At 41.0% G+C, this 19,695-nt stretch overlaps 1 protein-coding gene across 1 annotated transcript; it reads right to left on the minus strand.

Annotated features, from left to right (window-relative positions):
- Positions 1 to 2,744: 2,744 nt before the first annotated feature.
- Positions 2,745 to 4,675, minus strand: thbd (thrombomodulin). The gene has a single exon (XM_042095529.1). It carries the CDS (start codon positions 4,455 to 4,457, stop codon positions 2,817 to 2,819), a length of 1,641 nt encoding a protein of 546 aa, XP_041951463.1. The 5' UTR covers positions 4,458 to 4,675; the 3' UTR covers positions 2,745 to 2,816.
- Between the last annotated feature and the right edge of the window lie 15,020 nt (positions 4,676 to 19,695).

Consider the following 19,695-nt stretch of genomic DNA (forward strand, 5'->3'; position numbering starts at 1 on the left):
GCACGGGCAGGGCTGGGCCTGCCTAGGCTAATGACGTTATGAGGTGCATCTCTCTCTCTCTCTCCCTCTCTCTGTAGGCCCTCGTTGGCACTTTACTTGATTTCCTTTTGACAAACGCACATTGCTTCATTTCTCTGTTTTCTCTCCTTTTATCTCACTAACTCTCTTCCTCTCTTTTGTTTTCGCAAATAGATAGATATTCCTCCCCTAGATATTCGTTGCTTATCATTTTGCTCTATTTTCAACACATTATCTGTTTGATTTTTTTGATTTGTGGTCGTCTCCCTTTATGTTGCGGTCTGTGAATGAGCTGTCCGTGACATAAGTGACACACTCCAGTAACAAGTCACCAGTGATCAGCATAGATCAGATGGATCCGTGTAGAGGCAACTGAACATTAGTCATTTCAAAACCTGAGACTGAAACATGACTTCCTGTGGCAGTACAATCTGAAAGTGGTAAAACACCAGCTAACAGAGCCGATTGAGCTGCCCCAGTATCCCGTAGTATGTGGACATGCACACTATTTGACTTATCAGGAATCAGAGAAAGAAAAAAAACTCTGACTAAACCTATAGACCCCTTCAATGTTTGTAAACATCTAGAGCTTAGATTGGGTGCACGCGCAGCATGGGGTCAGAAATATGGAGCAGCTAATAGACCTGCATGTTGAGCTATCAAGGTATGTACTGTCATTGTCACCCAAAGACTGATGCCCAGTTCTGCACATTTTCTCTAAGATCATCAATGCATGCCCAGATTGAGCAATGTTAAGCACATAACCGGTTCCATGTGTTCCAATTGGATGATTTAAAGTTCTCAAGAAACTGATCATTAAAGTTCTTAAGAAACTTGAGATTGGTATGGTATGGCCTGGGCGTAGGTTTAGGGTGGGACGCTACAGTAAGGACTAGTCCCAATCAATTTTATGAGATGACAAAATATTTTGTCAATATTATAGCGAACTCCTCTGTGGTATTTGGACTATTCCAACGGCTAGGCGACAGTAAAATAAACACTGTCATTTGATTGGCTGAAACCGAAGAGGGTTTATCTGACACGCACCAAAGCATAGCCTAGGTTGCTAAGTTACAAGGTTGGGTGCACACGCAGCATGGGGTCAGAAAAATGGAGCAGAAGACTGTAAACCGTACCTTAATAAACTAGATGTACTGCAGAGCGGTGCATGCTGTGTGTGCATGTGACTGCTTGACTGCATGTGTGTGTGTGTTATGTGTTTGTGTGTGTGTGTGTGCCCGCTTGACTGCATGTGTTTTTATGTGTGTATGTGTTTGTGTGTGTGTGTGTGTGTTTGTGCATGCGTGCATGTATGTGTTTGCGTCTGTGTGTGTGCGTGTATGTGTGAGTGTGTGTGTACGAATGCCTGCATGTCTGCTGTGTGTGTGTGTGTGTTTATTTGTGTGTTTATGAGATGCACTCAAAAAGTCACAACTGAACTTGTCAAGCGGTCTCTGACAATGTCTGATGTCTGACAAGTCTCTGACATCATCAATGCAAGCCCAGATTGAGCGATGTTGAGCACATGAGCAATGATGAGCACATAACCGATTCCATGTATTCTGATTGGATGATTTAAAGTTCTCAAGAAACGGACCATTAAAGTTCTTAAGAAACTTGAGGTTGGTATGGTATTGTTTTGTGTGTGTGAGCAACCTACAAGTTACTCATCTTGCACTGGATCATCTTCCTGAATCACAATATGATCACAACAAGTCTGGGCAAATTATGAATTTTAGATGATGCATAAGGCAAGTTGTTGCAGGGCAACCACCTAACCGGTTCCATGCGTTCCAGTTGGATGATTAAAACTTGAGGTTGGTGTGTGTGTGTGTGAGCAACCTACACATTACTCATCTTGCACTGGATATGTGGTCATTTAATCCACGCAGGGATTCATTTCTGAGTAGCCTAAACCATGACATATTTTTAAAATTCACTGGATTCTCTACAACTGGCATTTTTTATTGACAACAACAGCATCATATTTGTACTCTGCACAATGACAATAAAGTTGAATCTAATCTAATCTAATCTAATCGTACAGTATATTTACTGTGGACAGTGAGCGATGTAATAACCAATGTAAATGTATAAACATGTCACTGGATTAGGATTTACTGTAATATATTTTCAGATGCAATGTCCTTTCAAAGTGCTTTTTCGCAAAAAATAAATAAATAAATAAACTAGAAAATGTAATTTCAAGGAAATTACCAGTGCATGAAAATATAAACATACTGTATATTAACATAAAATGCAAAACAAACTTTTACTTGGAAACAGTTGGCAGGAGTCATAGTTGAAAACAACTGACAGTTGAAATGGCTGAACAGTTAAATAGTTGAGTAGTTTAAGTAGTTAAATTATTTAATAGTGAATTATTGGAGTGAGGACATTTATTTTGAAACAGTTGTGGGCAGAGGAAATAGTTGAACAGGATCAAATGGGTGCAAATCAAGTTACTTAGTCCATTGTGATGTCATAGTGCCAATGCAAAGTCTATGGGGAAAAATAAGCTTGTTTTTCATTAATATCTCAAAAAGTATAAAGTTTACAAAAGTGAAAAATACATTCCTCAAGTGTCCTTTTCAAGACCTATGTTACAAAGTTTGAACGAAGTTTCTACGTTAACTGAATGAAGCTGAATTAGACGCAGAAATTTGGTGGGAAGAAGAAGAAGAAGAAGAAGAAGAAAAAGAAGACTAAGGATAACAGAAAATATACCATTCATGTATAGCATTTTAGTTACATTCATATACACAAACCTAAAAAATATCCCTCGTCTTTTAGGCTACTCACTGCGAAGGTGACAGTACATTAAAATGTGGCTTGTAGTTTTCAGTGGTAATTTGTTCCAAGTCATGCATATAGGTGCTTTTACGCGCACCGATGAGCGAATATTCACTTGTACGCTTCAGACAGTGGAAGACGAGCAAACACAGGGCTAGCAAGGCACACACAACACCAAGTACAAGGAATCCACCGGCTGTCACAGCTGATGGGCTCTCTGTTGTGTACTTGACGGTCGGGGTGACAACGCTGTATGATGTGGTGAAGCCTGATCCTTCAGTTGATACACATTCTTGGCCGTCCACCAACTCATATCCCTCACCACACCAACAGGTGTATCCACCAAACGTGTTGTGACAGTGCTGATCGCAATAATCCATATCACACTCGTCTTTATCAACACAAAAGTAGTTGTCGTCCAGGATGTAACCATCTGGACATATACAGTTTTTCAGTATTTTTTCTCCGTCGGTTTCCGTCGTCGGTTTCTCACAAAGAGCTGGACATTCCTGGTGTGGGCAATGCAATATGCATTTGTGACGGTCTTCGTCTGATACCTTGTGTCTCTCATAGCAAGAGCAGTTGTAGCTGCCGGGTGTGTTAATGCATACGTGTTCACATGGCATTTTAGCGCATTCGTCGATATCCACACAAAAGCCTTTCTGCATTTCAAACCCCGTCTTGCAAGTGCAATGGAAACCTCCGCGCGTATTTACGCACATCGTGTGAGCCCCCGCGCACATTCTTTCATCTGCGCAGTCATCTATGTCTTTGCAGCTCTTGCCGTCTGCATCTAGAGAGAAACCCTGTTCGCAAAGGCAGGAGAAACTTCCATTATGCGGAATGCAGCTCTGCTCACACCCAGATCCCTTACAAGGATCTGAACGGCAAGACCGACCGTTGCGGTCATCAACCAAGTAGCCAGGAGAACAGTTGCATAGATGTTTACCATTAACCCTGGTACACTTCTGCTCGCAGCCGCCGTTCAAGACCTCACAGGTCCACGGTGATATCTGCCAGTTCTCAGCGCAAATGTAGTGAGTCCCACCATTGAGCTCCGCCACACTTCCAAACGGTAAAACGCTAAGCTCAGGCCCCTCAACGCCATACGGTGTCCGGTACGTTAGGATCTGTGAATCCGACAGAAGTGGTTGACAACCTGAGTCAAATCCAAACTCACATATAAATCCATCGACTGTATCAGTACACGATCTCTCCCTCCACTTTAGGTCGTCTGTGGACACCGTTACGCACTGTTTGGAGGTAGGGCAAACAGCGTCGTCCTTGTCCCAGTTGCGAAAGTGGGCTTCTTCTTGTCCCGTAATCCATTTGTATCCTTTCAAATCAGAGGATTGGGGACAGTTGCCATTAAACTGTAGCCCGATCCAGAAGTCACCTTTTAAGTCGGTCAATAAAGTTGATATTGCACTGCTTGATGCACTTGATCGCACTGTCAATAAATGTCCGTTTAAATCTTGACAAACCTTTTTTGCGGCAGTAAAATCTGCTATGTTCTCGTGTACACTAAAACATTGATTGTCTACACAGAAACCAGTGAGGGATTCCACGTCCAAGAGGAACGTGTAAGTCAGGATCACTTGCATAGTCGTCACCATCGTCGAAAAGCTCAAACTCCTTTTAGACATCTTAACAGTTGGGATGGGAATAGAAACTTAGTCTGTAGTTTTATGAGATGATGCGCCGCGACTATCATGAGTATGAAAGTAGAATGAATGCGGTCTTATGAGCCTCGCTGCAGCCTTTTATAATAAAGGTGTTTGAGTCGTGACTCACTCGGATCTTTCACCCGTGTCTTTAAATTAACCCATGAGTCGCGAGTCTCTAGTATCATTAACTCGGATCAGTTGAGTCCTACTACAATTCAATCTAAAACGATAAACAGCGCCACACACAAACCTCTTGCAACATTAGCTAGCCTCCTAGCTAATGAGTGGATCTTTAGAGCAGCGAGTAACTCCTCGTCAAGGTAAAAAGCAAATCCACAACAAAAGCCATGCTTTCACTTCTGAAATAACATATGTTCTGCACGCATAGCCTACTATAAAATGCAATTAGGTCGCAAAGACAGTCCGAAACATTGCAAGCTCTGTATGAAGAGTAGGCTAGCCTACCTGGGTCAGTCGGATCAGCCAGGCGGGCCGGTTACGTTGTTGTTATGAGTGCGAGTCAGCCGAATCAGCCGGCTACGTTGTCATGAGTGGATCTTTAGAGGAGCGAGTAACTCCTCATCAAGGTTAAAAGAAAATCCACAACAAAAGCCATGCTTTCACTTCTGAAATAACATATATTCTGCACGCATAGCCTACTTTAAAATGCAATTAGGTCGCGAAGACAGTCCGAAACATTGCAAGCTCTGTATGGAGTTGCTTTAGTAGGCTAGCCTACCTGGGTCATTTGGATCAGCCGGGCGGACCGGTTACGTTATGTTGTTATGAGTGCGAGTCAGTCGAATCAGCCGGCTACATTGTCATGAGTGGATCTGTAGACGAGCGAGTAGCCTAGTTTCTACTCGTGTCATAATAATAGGCCTAATGAGAATAGTAGTAGTAGTAGTAGTAGTAGTAGTAGTAGTAATAATAATAATAATAATAATAATAATAATAATAACAATAATAATAATTTATTTACTGCAGGGCATTTCTACGTTTCTATGTCTACATTGAAAGTCAATTGCTTAGGCTAGGTTAAGACAATAAATAAACAGTCTGGCTCAAACTGCTTTCTTTCCCGTGAGTGGGTGGAGGTGTTGATGCTATTATATTAGGCTATTTTATATTATATTATATTATATTATATTATATTAGGCTACCTAACAGTATAGCTATGATTAATAATAATATTAGTTGCCTAGTATTAGCAGCCTATAATACTTATTAGAATAGATTCCTAGTAGCCTACTATTAGTATATAGTAGTGGTAATAAACATTGTAGCAGAGTAGCATTAGACCTAGGCAAACTTTTCTATTGTTAACAAAACAACAACAAACAATTAATTATTATAATATAGGCTACTCTCTCTGTCAATAAGATCAAAGTTTCTGAACATGAGCACCAAAAAGATGAACAATGTGTGGATGCACTTTGACCAGGAGAGCAAAACTCTAAAGGCTAAATGCAAGTACTGCAAATACCTGGTTTCAAATCATGGAGGATCCACATCCAACATGAGAAGGCACTTAACGAAATGAAGCACCCCACTGCACTGCTTGAACGTAGGACTGAATTTCTTTGCGATTTAGCAATACTGACTCAAGTGACTCAAGTGACTCGTTCAACCCGGATCAGTTTAGTGAGTGACTCAGAATAACCCGGATCCTTAAAAGGAATCGAGTTTGACAGGCCTATTTTATAACCCGCCCCCAACATGTCATGCCGCTGAATGCGGACAGGAAGGAAGTTTGGACTGAGGCAGTTGCTTATCTGTCTTCCAGTAACTTTCTCCTCTCAGCGAGTCAGCGTCAGCAGGGAACGGTCAGGATTGGATATGTTGGACACGCAAGTGACCTATTATTTACCCACCTTTTACGTTTTTTCAACGGTCTTCTATATTTGGCGACTATCTTGACACATGTAATCGATTGCTGCCCAACATATTGAAGTAGCCTATAAATACAAGCAATTGTCAATTGATACTTAAATGAAGACCTATCACTATTAATGTTTGGCTTTGATAGGATAAACTATTATGGTTGGTGTTGACACTGCAGCAGGTTATAATGATAAGAAGGGCCTAATGGTAGGCGTAAAAGCCGAAAATATTTGTGTGCCAGACCGAAGGCACACCCGTGGTCACTGTTGTGTAGCCAAGTCTACAGTCTTTCAGCCCATAAGAGAATGACCATCACCCACGCCGTCGACTGACCACACCTTTGCTATCTGGGTTAGCAAATCATTAGCAAACTTATACTGCGCGATTGTTATTGTGATCATTGGAGTCTGTGACAGTCTCACTTCCTGTTACCATTACCATTATATTATCTTATCGAAATGTATTTGTCATCGTTATCATCATCGTCATCATGGCATTGACACAAGGTGCATTCAGGGCACTTCGGAATGACAAGGACCGCCCCCATGGCTACTTTGTTTTTCCGACAGCAAGTGTTCATGTGCTTTGCCGTCAGAATGTGTGACAAACACAGATGCCACAACAAAGGTTAAAACATACACTCACTAATTCTAAACAAACAACTGTATTTGCTTAAAATATAGTGTAAGACGCTCGTGAAAGAAAGATATGCAGCTTTCAAGTGACGGAAACGGCAAATTCCCAAGTTCACATTAAAACTGTTGGACATGAAAGGCCACATGGACTACAAACGAACTACAACGTGACGACAAAAGTGATGACGAGCCCCTAACTGGGCAACTCTGTTAGCAAAATCTAGCCCCAGTTTCCGACCTCTGACTCACACATTACGTGACGTGAATGACGCGGAATGATGATGTTTTCACTCGGAGAAAGGTTTTTCCGAAACCCATGAACGCTAGGTCAGACCTCCTCCATCTCTGTACATCAGGAAGCTACATAGCCTCAACTACACTATCCTCCAGCTGGTCACTGTCCCCCTGCTCTGTAATCGACTTGCTTAGCCTCCTAAATTCAACTTATTGCTGCCATACTTGCAATAGGTGTTTTCTACTTTGTTTATGGAGGGAGTGTCAGGGAGGTTGGCTAGTATGCAGTAGCCTACGAAATTTTGGGTTCAATTCCCATCTTCCACAGTCGTGCCCTTGGCCTTTAATTTAATTGACATGTGGAAGTAACTGGATGAAAGTGTCTGTTAAATGAATAAATGTAAATGTAACCTTTACAACTCATTTGTAAATGTATTGTAAGGCGTAGAAAGTGCTCACTTTAGATGAGCTCACAAAATATCCTTGACCTTGACTAACCACTTGTAACTCCTGAGTCATGAATTAAAGTATTAGGAAGTGGTTTATTAAACATATCCACACCCTATCTAATCATTAGTGCATGTGTATGTAACAACTGTTAAATAATGGAAATATTACTTTATTAACAAATTATTATTGCATTTATTAAGTATTAAAACAATTTGTAAAACATATTGTGATGTGATTGAATTGTGGGACTGTGGGGATTGTTAATCAGCTGGGACTGAATTTGGACTAATTGAATGAACTGCAACAGGTGAGGCTGATGGGGGTTACCTGAAACGGAACTGACAAATGGGGAATGGGGGAAGCGAGAGGGGAGATCACCTGACGGCTGCGGTTCGACACTCTTGGGTGCGGGAGGGTGTCGTTCACAGTCATTTAGGATTGCCGGCGATGAATACAGGTAGCCTATCCGGGTTATTCGCTTCCTGAGTTAAGAGGGGAGGTTTGCTGCCTCCTGTATGTAGCCAGGGCCGGGGCCTGAATGGGGAGCCGCGTCTGTCTGCTGGCTGGTGTTCCGTGGCGTGGGGTGAGCCGATACGTCCTCCCTCCACGTCTGCGCGGAACAAATGCATGTATTTAGGAATAAAACATTTTATAGTTTTACAAATGCTTAATAAATGCTTAAGAATGTGTAGTTATCATAAAGTGTTACCGCAATGGTAATAAACATTCTTGTTGATATCCCCGTTAGTTAAATAATGTAGAATTCTGGGGTATTCTTACTGTATTCTGATGTGTTCATATGTTACTTCTGTGTGTAGTATACAACGGGGAGAGGTCCATACAAGGGCGTAGGTTTGGTCTGACCCCCCCCCCCCCCCCCCCCCCCGAAAAAACAAACAAAAAAAAAACACTCAACTCTTTCACCAGCCACTATAGATATATAAACTGATTAAATTGTGCTACTGTCCAACTACTATCCATGATTAAAATGTGCTACTGTTCATCTTGATCTAACTACACTGTGTAGCCTACATAATCTGATTTTAATATGTAGGCTACAGATATGTAGGCTATATTTAACATTTGTTTTCTATTTGGTCTGTTATGAAATCATGCCCATTTAAGCACAGCTCAGTTTTAAGAAACTTAAATACATGCATGATTAGCATTTTGTGAAGAGAAATCATTAAGGCTACATTGACAAACTCTTAAGCGTGAGCTGCCTGTATTCTCTGATTCTAATATTTACAGATATCTAGGCGATGTAAGCACAGCTTAGTTTTAAGAAATGCGGCCGAAAGACCATGTTGAATTTTGCTATAATTTATTTCAAAACCGGATTACTCGAACAGCTAACTATACACGGGAATGCATTACACCTTTGTGTTCGGTAAGGTCTGCTGTTTATTCTGATATATGGTTTGTCATGTGTTGCGTGAAGAGTGTGTAGGCCTACGATATTCCACCGAATCGATGTGGAGATGGGCGCAGAGAATAATTATTAAATCTCTTGAAGTTATTATGACCACCGCGCAGCGAAGCGGCGGTCATATAGGTTTAGTCAGATTTTTTTTCCTCTTTTTTTTCTTTCTTTTTTTTGCATGTCCAAATTTCCGTCAAGGATTCCCGGGACACTGAAAGACCGGGGTAGACGAAACTTGGTGGGCATGTAACCCCACATGGATAGCATGGAACCGTCGTTTTTCGTTTTGATCTGTAGCCCCCCCGCTGGACTGGAGCCCCCGAAAGGAGGGTAGGGCAGACACAGTTTTCTGTGAATATCTTGAGAACCGTAGGGCCTAGGATGACCAATTTTTTCTGTATGTTTGCCTCCAGGGGTCATGTTAACCCATTCCATGTGCACACATGTGCATAAACAGATACACATGCACACACATACATTCACAGTAATCATACGTATGACACATACTCACACAGTAGACATATGTACGCATGCATGCACATGCACAAACACGCATACGCAGGCAAACACACAAGCACACAAGCACACACGCACACACACACACCCACACACATAAACATAAACGTGTACACGCACACATGCACACAATTCAAGAATTTCTCAGAATTATGAACAGGCAAGATGGGGGTGGGGTTGTATAAAATGAATTTTACATGTGAAATCTATGAACTAATCATGTTTTGGTACTTGTTGTCTAGCAGATACCAGTGAGAATTGAGTGTGGATAATGCAATTTAGTGAGACAGTTAAAATCGTATAGGCCTTTCAGCGTGATTTATTTTTGTGGAAAAAATGTGCTGGACTGGGCGGCGGTCATATTTTGTACCGCTCTGCGGTACATCTAGCTATAGGTTACTTCAAATCAGCGCGATTTACCCTTATAGGCTACTGCACATTACAAGATCTGTACGAGATGATCCGCAGCACTGAAGTGAGAAATGATTTAACTCTTTGTGTAGCGCATGTGAGCGCTTTTTTCCCCATTTCAACCTGAATATTGGTGGGGACATTTCAGTCGTAATTTGACATTGGTGTGGACACGTCCTTTGGTCCCCACGCAAATCTACGCCCCTGGGTCCATACTATTGTACATAACATAACTGTGCCTGTGTACCAGCAGGAAGGTCAGACAGGCCGATGTTTGGGAACATCCGAGGAACATCAGACATAACATGGGCCATTCGGGCTGGTATCTCCATCCGGCCAGAGCCGGGTTTTGTACACTGGTTGGCACCTGCCACGTTGGCATGATTGTCGTTTGTATGTTTTAGTATAACAGGCTTTGTCTTAGGTTTTGACTCTGAGACGGATTGAGGAAGCAACCAAGGAGCATCTTCTGTCGGAAGGCTCAGCCGCCGCTTCTAACAACAACCACAACTGTTAGACTCTGCACAGTTTTAATGTTCGAGACTTAGCCTGTGTTCTGTTATTCATTATTGTACCATCTACAATAAATCATCATCTAATCGCCGATCCTGATCCCGCCGTCAAGCTTTATTGACCATCTTCAATACAACCACTAGAACTAAAACACAACACAACAACCAGAGAATCCTACAATAGAATGTGTTATTCTTGAACAGAAGAGTTGTAAATTGTTGGATCCCTGGTTTTTACATTTCCTTTATTGACCTCTTAAAATTATTTTGTCTTTTTTAGATGTCAAATTCTAGCATGAAGTACCATCATGAAAATTGGCATCATCTGCCAAATGTATTGCAAGAGGGAAGTGTGATTGAAAGAGTAATTACATATACTGTATATATATTTAAATATATATATATATAAAAACATTTAATTACTTTGAAATATGTCCAAGACTGACCAACAACATAATGCATTACCGTTTACTGAATGATTCTGAATGTTCATATTGGAAAAGATTGCTGGGTCTTATGAGCAGCTGTGTATACGCTGGTACCATAAATCATAAAATCATAAATAATTGTCATATAATGAGTGATTCATTTCAATAAGAGAAATGTTGGCAATTATTGCATTCAATTTGAGGGAATTTCTAGCCTGAACTCACCATTTGCAGTGCTCAATCCGAGGGGTTTACGATTGTCTTTCAAATTCCCTCTGCATACAATAGGATAACGCTACAACTCCCATGCGTCCCATGCGTTTTCCCACCAGCGGAGCGAGCTGGCTAGTTGATCAAACTTTAGCCAACCTAAAAAAAGCTTAACTCGTGTCGCACTGCATCCATCATGTTTGTTTTCAAGTGGCAGGGAATTCACATGGAACCTTCGCAACTCTGCCATCATTATGTTAAGCCCTCCCACCAACTCTATACACAATGTGATTGGCCTGATCGAAGTTGAATTAAAACTGAGAGTTGCTAGACTACCCTGGCTGCAAATTACATTTGCTGCCACTAGGGTGCGTCTAGATTTCTAGGCTAGGGAATTTCTAGAGTTAAAACAATCTGAGGAGGTTTGAGCTGTTGTGTGTGTTAGCAACAAAATCGTTTATGGTGCAGCGGGCATACACACACGTCAAAATAAATCACTATTTTCAAACCATTGACAAAGTTCAAAATAGCTTTAAACTTATTACACGTATTGCAAACTTTGAAACCGTACAGAGAGGGTTTCTGAAGGCTTTACTACTGTTTTGGTAGTGTCAAATCAGTGGGTGCGTTCAACCTTTTCCAACGTTGTGAAATCTGACAATGTGTTGCATGTTTGTATTGTAAGATTCAGCCGGATCCACAAATAAACCTCAGGTTGTTTTAACTCCGGAACCTCCCTTTAAGGCCATAGGATAGGCTATTTTCATGAATGATTAATACATTGTTCACATTGGTCTTTCATTAGTCATGCTCAAGGTCTCAGCATCAGGATGGGTGGGAGAGGAAGAAAGGTGCTCTGACCTTGTTCTGCCTGTGTGTGTGTGTGTGTGCGCGTGTGCGTGCGTGTGTGTGTGAGAGAGAGAGGAAATGTATTGCGATTGCTTTTCCGTCTCCTCCCCACCACTTGCCCAGTGCAACAATCCCTGTCCCCTTTTCCAGGTTTCCACCTAAAGAGACTCATGAACTCACGGCAATATTGTGGAAAGAGATGCTTTTGAAATGCATTTCATGACATGCTTTTTTCCCTGAATCACCACAAAATTACTGAAAAAATCAACTAGAAAAGGGGAGCTGGTTTCAAAAGCAGAAGGAAATTGTGCTCTTCTGGAAGCGTATCTCGTACACTCATTACATCTCGTACACTCATTACATATTTTCTTCTTAGGTTTCTTCCGGTTACTATTATTATTCAGCTTTTTTTAAAAAGCACCACATTTTCCGTATGTTATTTCACTTTAACCGTTTAACCTAGAAACATCTTTCAAACTTTGTAACGTCTTTTGGACCAGGTTTCTATAGCTGATTTTTGTAAGCTATACTTTTTGAGATATTAACAAAAAGCAAGACTTTGCATTGGCGATTTTGACATCATAAATGGCTGTTAAAGCGATGGTTCGGAGTAATTTCACCCTAGGGTCGTTTGCACCATGACCCCGAGCCAAACACCCTCCCAGAACCTGTTTTCCCTTGGTCGAACCCTGGTCAAGTAGCGCTGTCAGAAACTAATGAGTTTCTGCAGGCGTAATGGAACCAACTTTTATCTCGTAAATTACCCCACTAATAATGCCCTAAATGGTACGAAACTTCTACAGTATGTTCTTTACTCATAAAACGAGGCATTGAAAAGTTTGTAAGTACACCAAGAGTTTATTTAAATAACACTTGCCTGATGGATACTCCGAACCATCGCTTTAACAGTGATTAACTATTATGTCAACATAGCAATCACCATAGCAACCAACATAGCAACCACTTTATCTGGCGTAGCAACCACCATATGTACCTTAGCAACATCCTAGCAACCACCTTAATTACACTAGCTATAACCTAGCAACAACCACTATAATGTCAATCTAACAACCACCACAGCAACCAACATGTTTACCCTAGCAACCAGCAGCAATCACTGTATGTACCATAGCAACACCCTAGCAACCACTAAAATATTGTCATCAAACATGATGACCCCAGCAACCACCATAGCAACCACTTATTTAGCATAGCAATCACCATGTCTGCCAGGACAACATCATAGTAACTATCTCTGCCATATATGTTTTAACTAAATATGATATTTAATATTATTTTTTTACATTTTCATGGGCATACATGGGCAGCCGTGGCCTACTGGTTAGCACTCTGGACTTGTAGCCGGAGGGTTGCTGGTTCGAGCCCCGACCAGTGGGCCACGGCTGAAGTGCCCTTGAGCAAGGCACCTAACCCCTCACTGCTCCCCGAGCACCGCTGTTGATGCAGGCAGCTCACTGCGCCGGGATTAGTGTGTGCTTCACCTCACTGTGTGTACACTGTGTGCTGTGTGTGTTTCACTAATTCACGGATTGGGTTAAATGCAGAGACCAAATTTCCCTCACGGGATCAAAAGAGTATATATACATTTTGCACTGATAATTCCTTGGAAGTACATTTTTGGTAACGTTATAATAACTACACACTATTAAACATTTATGAAGCATTTGTAAACTATTACTAAATGCTTTGTTCCTCATTTGTAAAACTTTGTTCCTACATTAATTCTCACCAGTAAAGCATTTGTACACACAGTTATTATTTTTTTGTTCATAGTAAATAAGAATATGTTTATATGTAAATAAAATATGTTTATACATTGTTTTTAATACTTAATAAATGATGCAATAATAATTTGTTAATGAAGTTTACACCTACACGTAGGCATGCCTTTATAAAAGATAATGATTACACACATGCACTAATGATTAGTTAGGGTGTGGATACATGTTTTATAAACGGAGTGTCTATTTACACCCCTGGTACGAATAGCCTTGGCCACACAGCTGAGCTATTCACACCCTGTGACATAACAACAAAAAGACTCACGTGCACAAAAAACATGGCATGACATTAGTTTTTTCGTCAGCAGAAAGTGAAGAATTCTGAAAGGTTTCGGCACTAATATCTGTTCAGATTAAGTTTTAGATTGAAAAGTTGTGTTTTATTTTCATAAGCTTGGTTGACCACATACAACCGTCAGTTTGTTAGTTTCGTGAATATGACTTTTTTTTTTACCTTTATTTAACCAGGCAGATCATTAAGAACAAGTTCTTATTTATAGTGATGGCTTGACGTTCAGGCGAGGGAGACCGGAGTTCGATTCCCGTGTGATGTGTTTTGGCAGAGTGAGTGTGCATGTGTGCCAACGTCTCTGGAAAGAAGGCGCGCAATTTGAACAAGAAATCGGTTCTCAAACGGAAGTTTTGATTGCAACAATTAGCTAGTTCATGCACCAGGGTGTAAATAGCATACAGTACTATATACACCAGGGTACGAATAGCATCCACTTCTAACTATACATTGATGCAAACAGTATACCTTATTCAGAGTGTCTATTACACAGCTGAGCTATTCACACCCTGTTGCATAACAACAAAAAACATGTTGCTTGTTTTTTTTTTACTATTATTACATTGTGTGATCAATATGCCAGAATAAATGCACAGGGGAGCAAATAGCATACACTGATATTTGTACCAGACGGGGTATTAATAGAACACATTGCTGTGTGCACCGGGGTACGAATAGCATATGATATTTGTACCAGACGGGGTACTAATAGGACACATTGCTGTGTGCACCGGGGTACGAATATAATTCACTTATAATTGCACCAGGGCACGAATAGCATACACTGCTAATTGTACCAGGGGTGCAAATAGCCTTACCCTTTTATAAACCACTTCCACAGTTAGAAATGGTTTGTTCATAGTAAATACACCTATATATGTGTAGCCCGAAGAGTTGGGGGTTCAATTCCTGGCTTCCACTATTGGCCCTTGGCCTTGAAGTGGTTTATAAATCATGTATCCATACCCTACCAAATCATTAGTTCATGTGTATGTAACAACTGTTAAATAATGGAAATATTACTTCATCAACAAATTATTATTGTATCATTTATTAAGTATTCAAAATAATCAACATATTTTAGATATAGGCTTATTTACTTTGAACAAACCATTTGTAACTGTGTGTAAAAATGCTTTACTGATAAGAATTAATGTAGGATCAGTGCTTTAAAAAGCATTTAGTAATAGTTTACAAATGCTCAATAAATGCTTAATTGTATGTAGTTATTAGTGTTACCCATTTTTAGCTTTTTTTTGTTGTAATTACTCAAAAAATCCTTGTGGTACTGGTGCCACCAACCAGAGATGGGCAAAATACATCAAAATGTATTCTAAGATAATATATCAAATACCCTAATTTTAAGGTATGAGCTACACCAGGCGCGTAACTGAAGCGCTCCGTTCGTGACGCGTAAAATCCATTTTAGATGAATGGTCTATTTTTTTCAAACGTACGCACCGCTATCACGTCTGGTGTAGCTACTTCCATTGATTATAGTGGCAGCTAATTGTTGCAGCAAACGCTACGCGAACGGAACGCTTCAGTTACGCGCCTGTTGTAGCTCATACCTAAGTCTATAAACTACAAAATACACCAAAACAAACTATAAAATACAGTAGCCATGGCTGTATTGTATTTTGAAAGTACTCTTTAAAGAGCATGAAATCCCTTTGTACACATTCGATATCTGTGTAAATTATTCCTTCATTAATACACTGACTCTGTTGATTAAGTGAACAGTGCAGGGTCGGTTTCTCATATGGAAAAAATGACCATTTTTAGCTTTCATTTGCGCTAATCAATTTTCTATTGCTCATTTGCATGTCAAGTCAATCATATGTCACCATGTGGGGAGTGGGGGTCCGATAGAGTTTGCAGGTGCCTGTGCTTGCTGCTGAGAAGGTCTCACACAAGTTGAGAAGGGAAAGCAAGGGCGGCAGGGTGGCTCACCTCAGCAAGTGGGAATATCACGCAACTAACGTAAAAATTGTGTATACAGGGATTCATGTGGATCTTTGATTTTATTTAGTATATTTTACTGTCCATATTATTCATGTGGATTTGTAATTTTATCGTACTGTTTATGTTGTAAGTTTGTAAGTGTATGTTGTGTGTCATGTCTTCTACTGGGCTACTGGGACCTTGAATTTCCCCTTGGGGATCAATAAAGTATCTATCTATCTATCTATCTATCTATACTGTATCTTGTCACAACCCGGTCCAGAAGCCTCGTTTCCTAGCCTGTGACTTGAGATGCCTTTGCTGCTCCGGTCCGGGTTTTCCTTCTGCCTTGGCTTTTGGTTGACTGACAAAGGAGGCGTCCAATCACCTGTGTTTGCTCTGCTACACCTGCTGCCACTCTCCTCGTCAGCCATGGCTTTTAAGCCATGCCATGTGGAACACTCTTTGCCAGATCGTCACGTCTTTCAGTGTGGATTCTTGCGTTGTCTCATGTTCTTGCTGGATTTACTGTTTTTTTGACCAAGGATTGTTTTTGGACTTTGATTTTGCCTGAACCTTTTTGAAAACCTTTGCTTGCTCATTGTTACCAACCTCTGCCTGTTCTGACACGTGAGTCTTGCCTAGCCCCTTTGCTTAACTGCCTGCGGCCTACCTGTGTACCGAACTCTGCCTGTTTTTTGCCACTCTGGAGATCTGCTTGAGCCCTGCCTGTACTGCTGCCTGTGCTTTTTTCGCCTACTAAGTTGACTCTGCCTACCAAGTGGTTTTGCCTGGCTGCCTATTTTTGTGTTCTTCAACATTAAAACCTAATTAACCTTTAATCAGCTTCTGAGTCTGCTTTTGGTTCCACAGTCCCTTACCTGGCCTCACCGGCCCTGACATATCTATATAGTTATTTTTTCTGTATTGCAATATAGCAGGGCAACCTCATAACCAATATGTGTTCCAATTGGATGATTTAATATTCTCAAAAAACTGATTAAAGTTCTCAAGAAAATTGTGTTGGTGTGAGGAGACCCTTTTGAGAACTAATTCAGTTTAATCACCCCATTGCACATCCGACTGAATCAAGATCAAAAGGACTTTCATTGTGTTACATAATGGTAGGAAGAGAGGTGGTGTAGTAGAGAGGAACAGTGGCGTTTTCATAAATGACACAATAGCCTAGTTTCTATTGGGGGGGAAATTTAGGTAGTAGGAAAAAATACAGGCTATGCCCTTTCACTGGTCCCTCTCAGCCATGTCCAAAAAGGGACCCTAGCGGGATTTACCGGACTCCGGAGCTTCCGCATTCTCCGGGATGGGCACAACTACATCAAAATGTATTTCCAAATAAAATACCATATACCCACCTTAAACATGTATCAAAATAAGCTACAAAATACAGTAGCCAAAATATGTATCAAAATTAGGGATGCACAATATATCGGCGGCCGATATATTATTAGCCGATAAGTGAAAAAATGAAAATATTATTATCGGTCCGATAACAGAATTCTGGCCGATAATTTGCACCGATATTTTTTAAAGTCCTAATTTAGGCCTACGTAAGGTCCGTCTGGCTACACTGAGCTACTTGAGCTTGGTTGGTTATACTTTTTCCTCAATATAATGTCAGCGGTGTGAATGTATTTCACCACTCTAACAAAATCTGTGGATATGCGTTCATTTGGGAATCTCGTGCATCTCAAAATCCTCTCGTGAATGATCCGCCATTTAACCTTACCAGAGTGGAGCTCAGCCCTATCTAGAGCCGTCTTGTGGTGTGTTGCACTTTACCGCGCTGGTCGGGGAAACAAATAAACAAACTCCTTAGTGGGACGAGTACATAAGTAGGCCTAGTTCTAAGTTGTGTTTTAGTATTATATTTGCATTACTTTAGCTTGGGTTTTGTATTATTACCTAGAAATATGCTAGCCATTCGTGCTTCAGTTCCAGACAGGTCATCATAAGTTATCAAAACCTTCGGGGCTAACGCCTTTCATTTCTGCTGCAGCAGGTTGTGCGCAACAGAGTAGACGGACATAAGATACAGTCTGAGGAGTTGCAGCTTTATTCAGTTACCCGCAGTTGAAACTAAACCTAAGTTTCCCTCACAAACTCTGATTTGGTCGCTATACTGTAGCTTATTCCAAGCTGAGCCGTTTATGAGCTTTTAGTCCTAAATGAAAACGATTGAAACTCTAGCCACTCACTCGCAATTCACTGACGTCAGGTTCAGACGACAGGAGCCACACATAGTGTAGGGCTAGGCTACTGTTATGTTGTTGACTGCCGTACTATTGAGGACTATTATGAGTTCTGTCCATAATTTGGTGGTAGGTAAAATTACTGCAATAAAATTATGCTTATGAAATGCTTTCCCCAAATCAATTTTCACATTTTTTTTTTCAAGAGTAATATTATCTGTTATCATATCGGTATCGGCCACAACAAACCAATAAATATCGGTTATCGTTATCGGCCCTAAAATTCCATATCGGTGCATCTCTAATTAAAATAAAATACTGTATTTTTGTATTTTCAAAAAGTCTTTTTCGTCTATCCCTTCACTTGTACACTACCTGGAAAAACATCTGAAAGCAAGAGACTCCTTCCATAATCAGTCAATTAGATATGATGACCCCTCATGTTCGACATCCCAATATAAACCTCTGCCCTGTGTTGCGTTTTGTGTACACTCTGGTGTCTAGGTAACCTGACTCTCGCCAGATGAATTTCGTTCCGCTTAGCTCCGCCTAGCTTCACTCACATCCATCTGGGACCTCTTCCATTGAGAGTGATTTCAGCACAAGATTGTATGGTAGAGCCAATCAGGACGCAGGGCGGGAGTTTCATAGATGTGACATAGCGTAGAAGCGACTGTGAGACTGTTATCAGCGTCACAGGTTGGCTTCGATGTGAGTGGTTGAAGTAGCACGTCAATAGATGACGGACAAGTGGCTTATTCAATCATATGCAAGCATTTTTTGATTAGGCCCAGCCTTCTGAAACACCATTCCAATGGATCGCTTCCAGATGGATGAGTGGAGCTAGGCGGAACGAAATTCATCTGGCGAGAGTCAGGTTAGTGTCTAGGGGGCTCACGTAACACAGTGATCACAGAGATCGCTACTCCTGTAAGTGTGGGTGCGCTCGTCTTCGGACGGTGAGGATTTCACAGGGTAAAAGAGGAGGTATGCGTTTTGTGACTACTCCGGTGTCTAAAGGGATTCCCTTTAACACAGTTGAGATCGCTACTCCTGTGTGTGTTCGTCTTCGGACTGTAATAATATCACAGGGTAAAAGAGGAAGTATCTTTCAGTGAGTGTGTGTGATGCAAGGGCCCCTTTTCAACGGGTTTAGGATGTACGAGAGGGTTGACTTGATTGAGAGGCACTCTCTATCTGAATCAAATTCCCTAATTTGGGGTTTGGGGGCTACTTCAGAGTCTAGAAAAAAACTGTAAAACAGAAAAAAGAAAAGAAAATAGCAAACACAAGTGTTGCGATCTAAGCTTGTGAACTGAAGTCCTTGTGCTGTCCTTGTGTGAGCAAAGGACTGTATGTAACCTTGGCTGGGGTCTTGTAAGTTGATGCCTTTAAGCACAACTAACTTCTCGAACAGTGT

Source organism: Alosa sapidissima, chromosome 6, assembly GCF_018492685.1.
Source record: "Alosa sapidissima isolate fAloSap1 chromosome 6, fAloSap1.pri, whole genome shotgun sequence".
NCBI lineage: Eukaryota > Metazoa > Chordata > Actinopteri > Clupeiformes > Clupeidae > Alosa > Alosa sapidissima.

What these genes read in the sequence shown, in the direction of transcription:
- thbd (XM_042095529.1), bottom strand. Translation starts at nt 4,457, where the DNA reads ATGTCTAAAAGGAGTTTGAGCTTTTCGACGATGGTGACGACTATGCAA.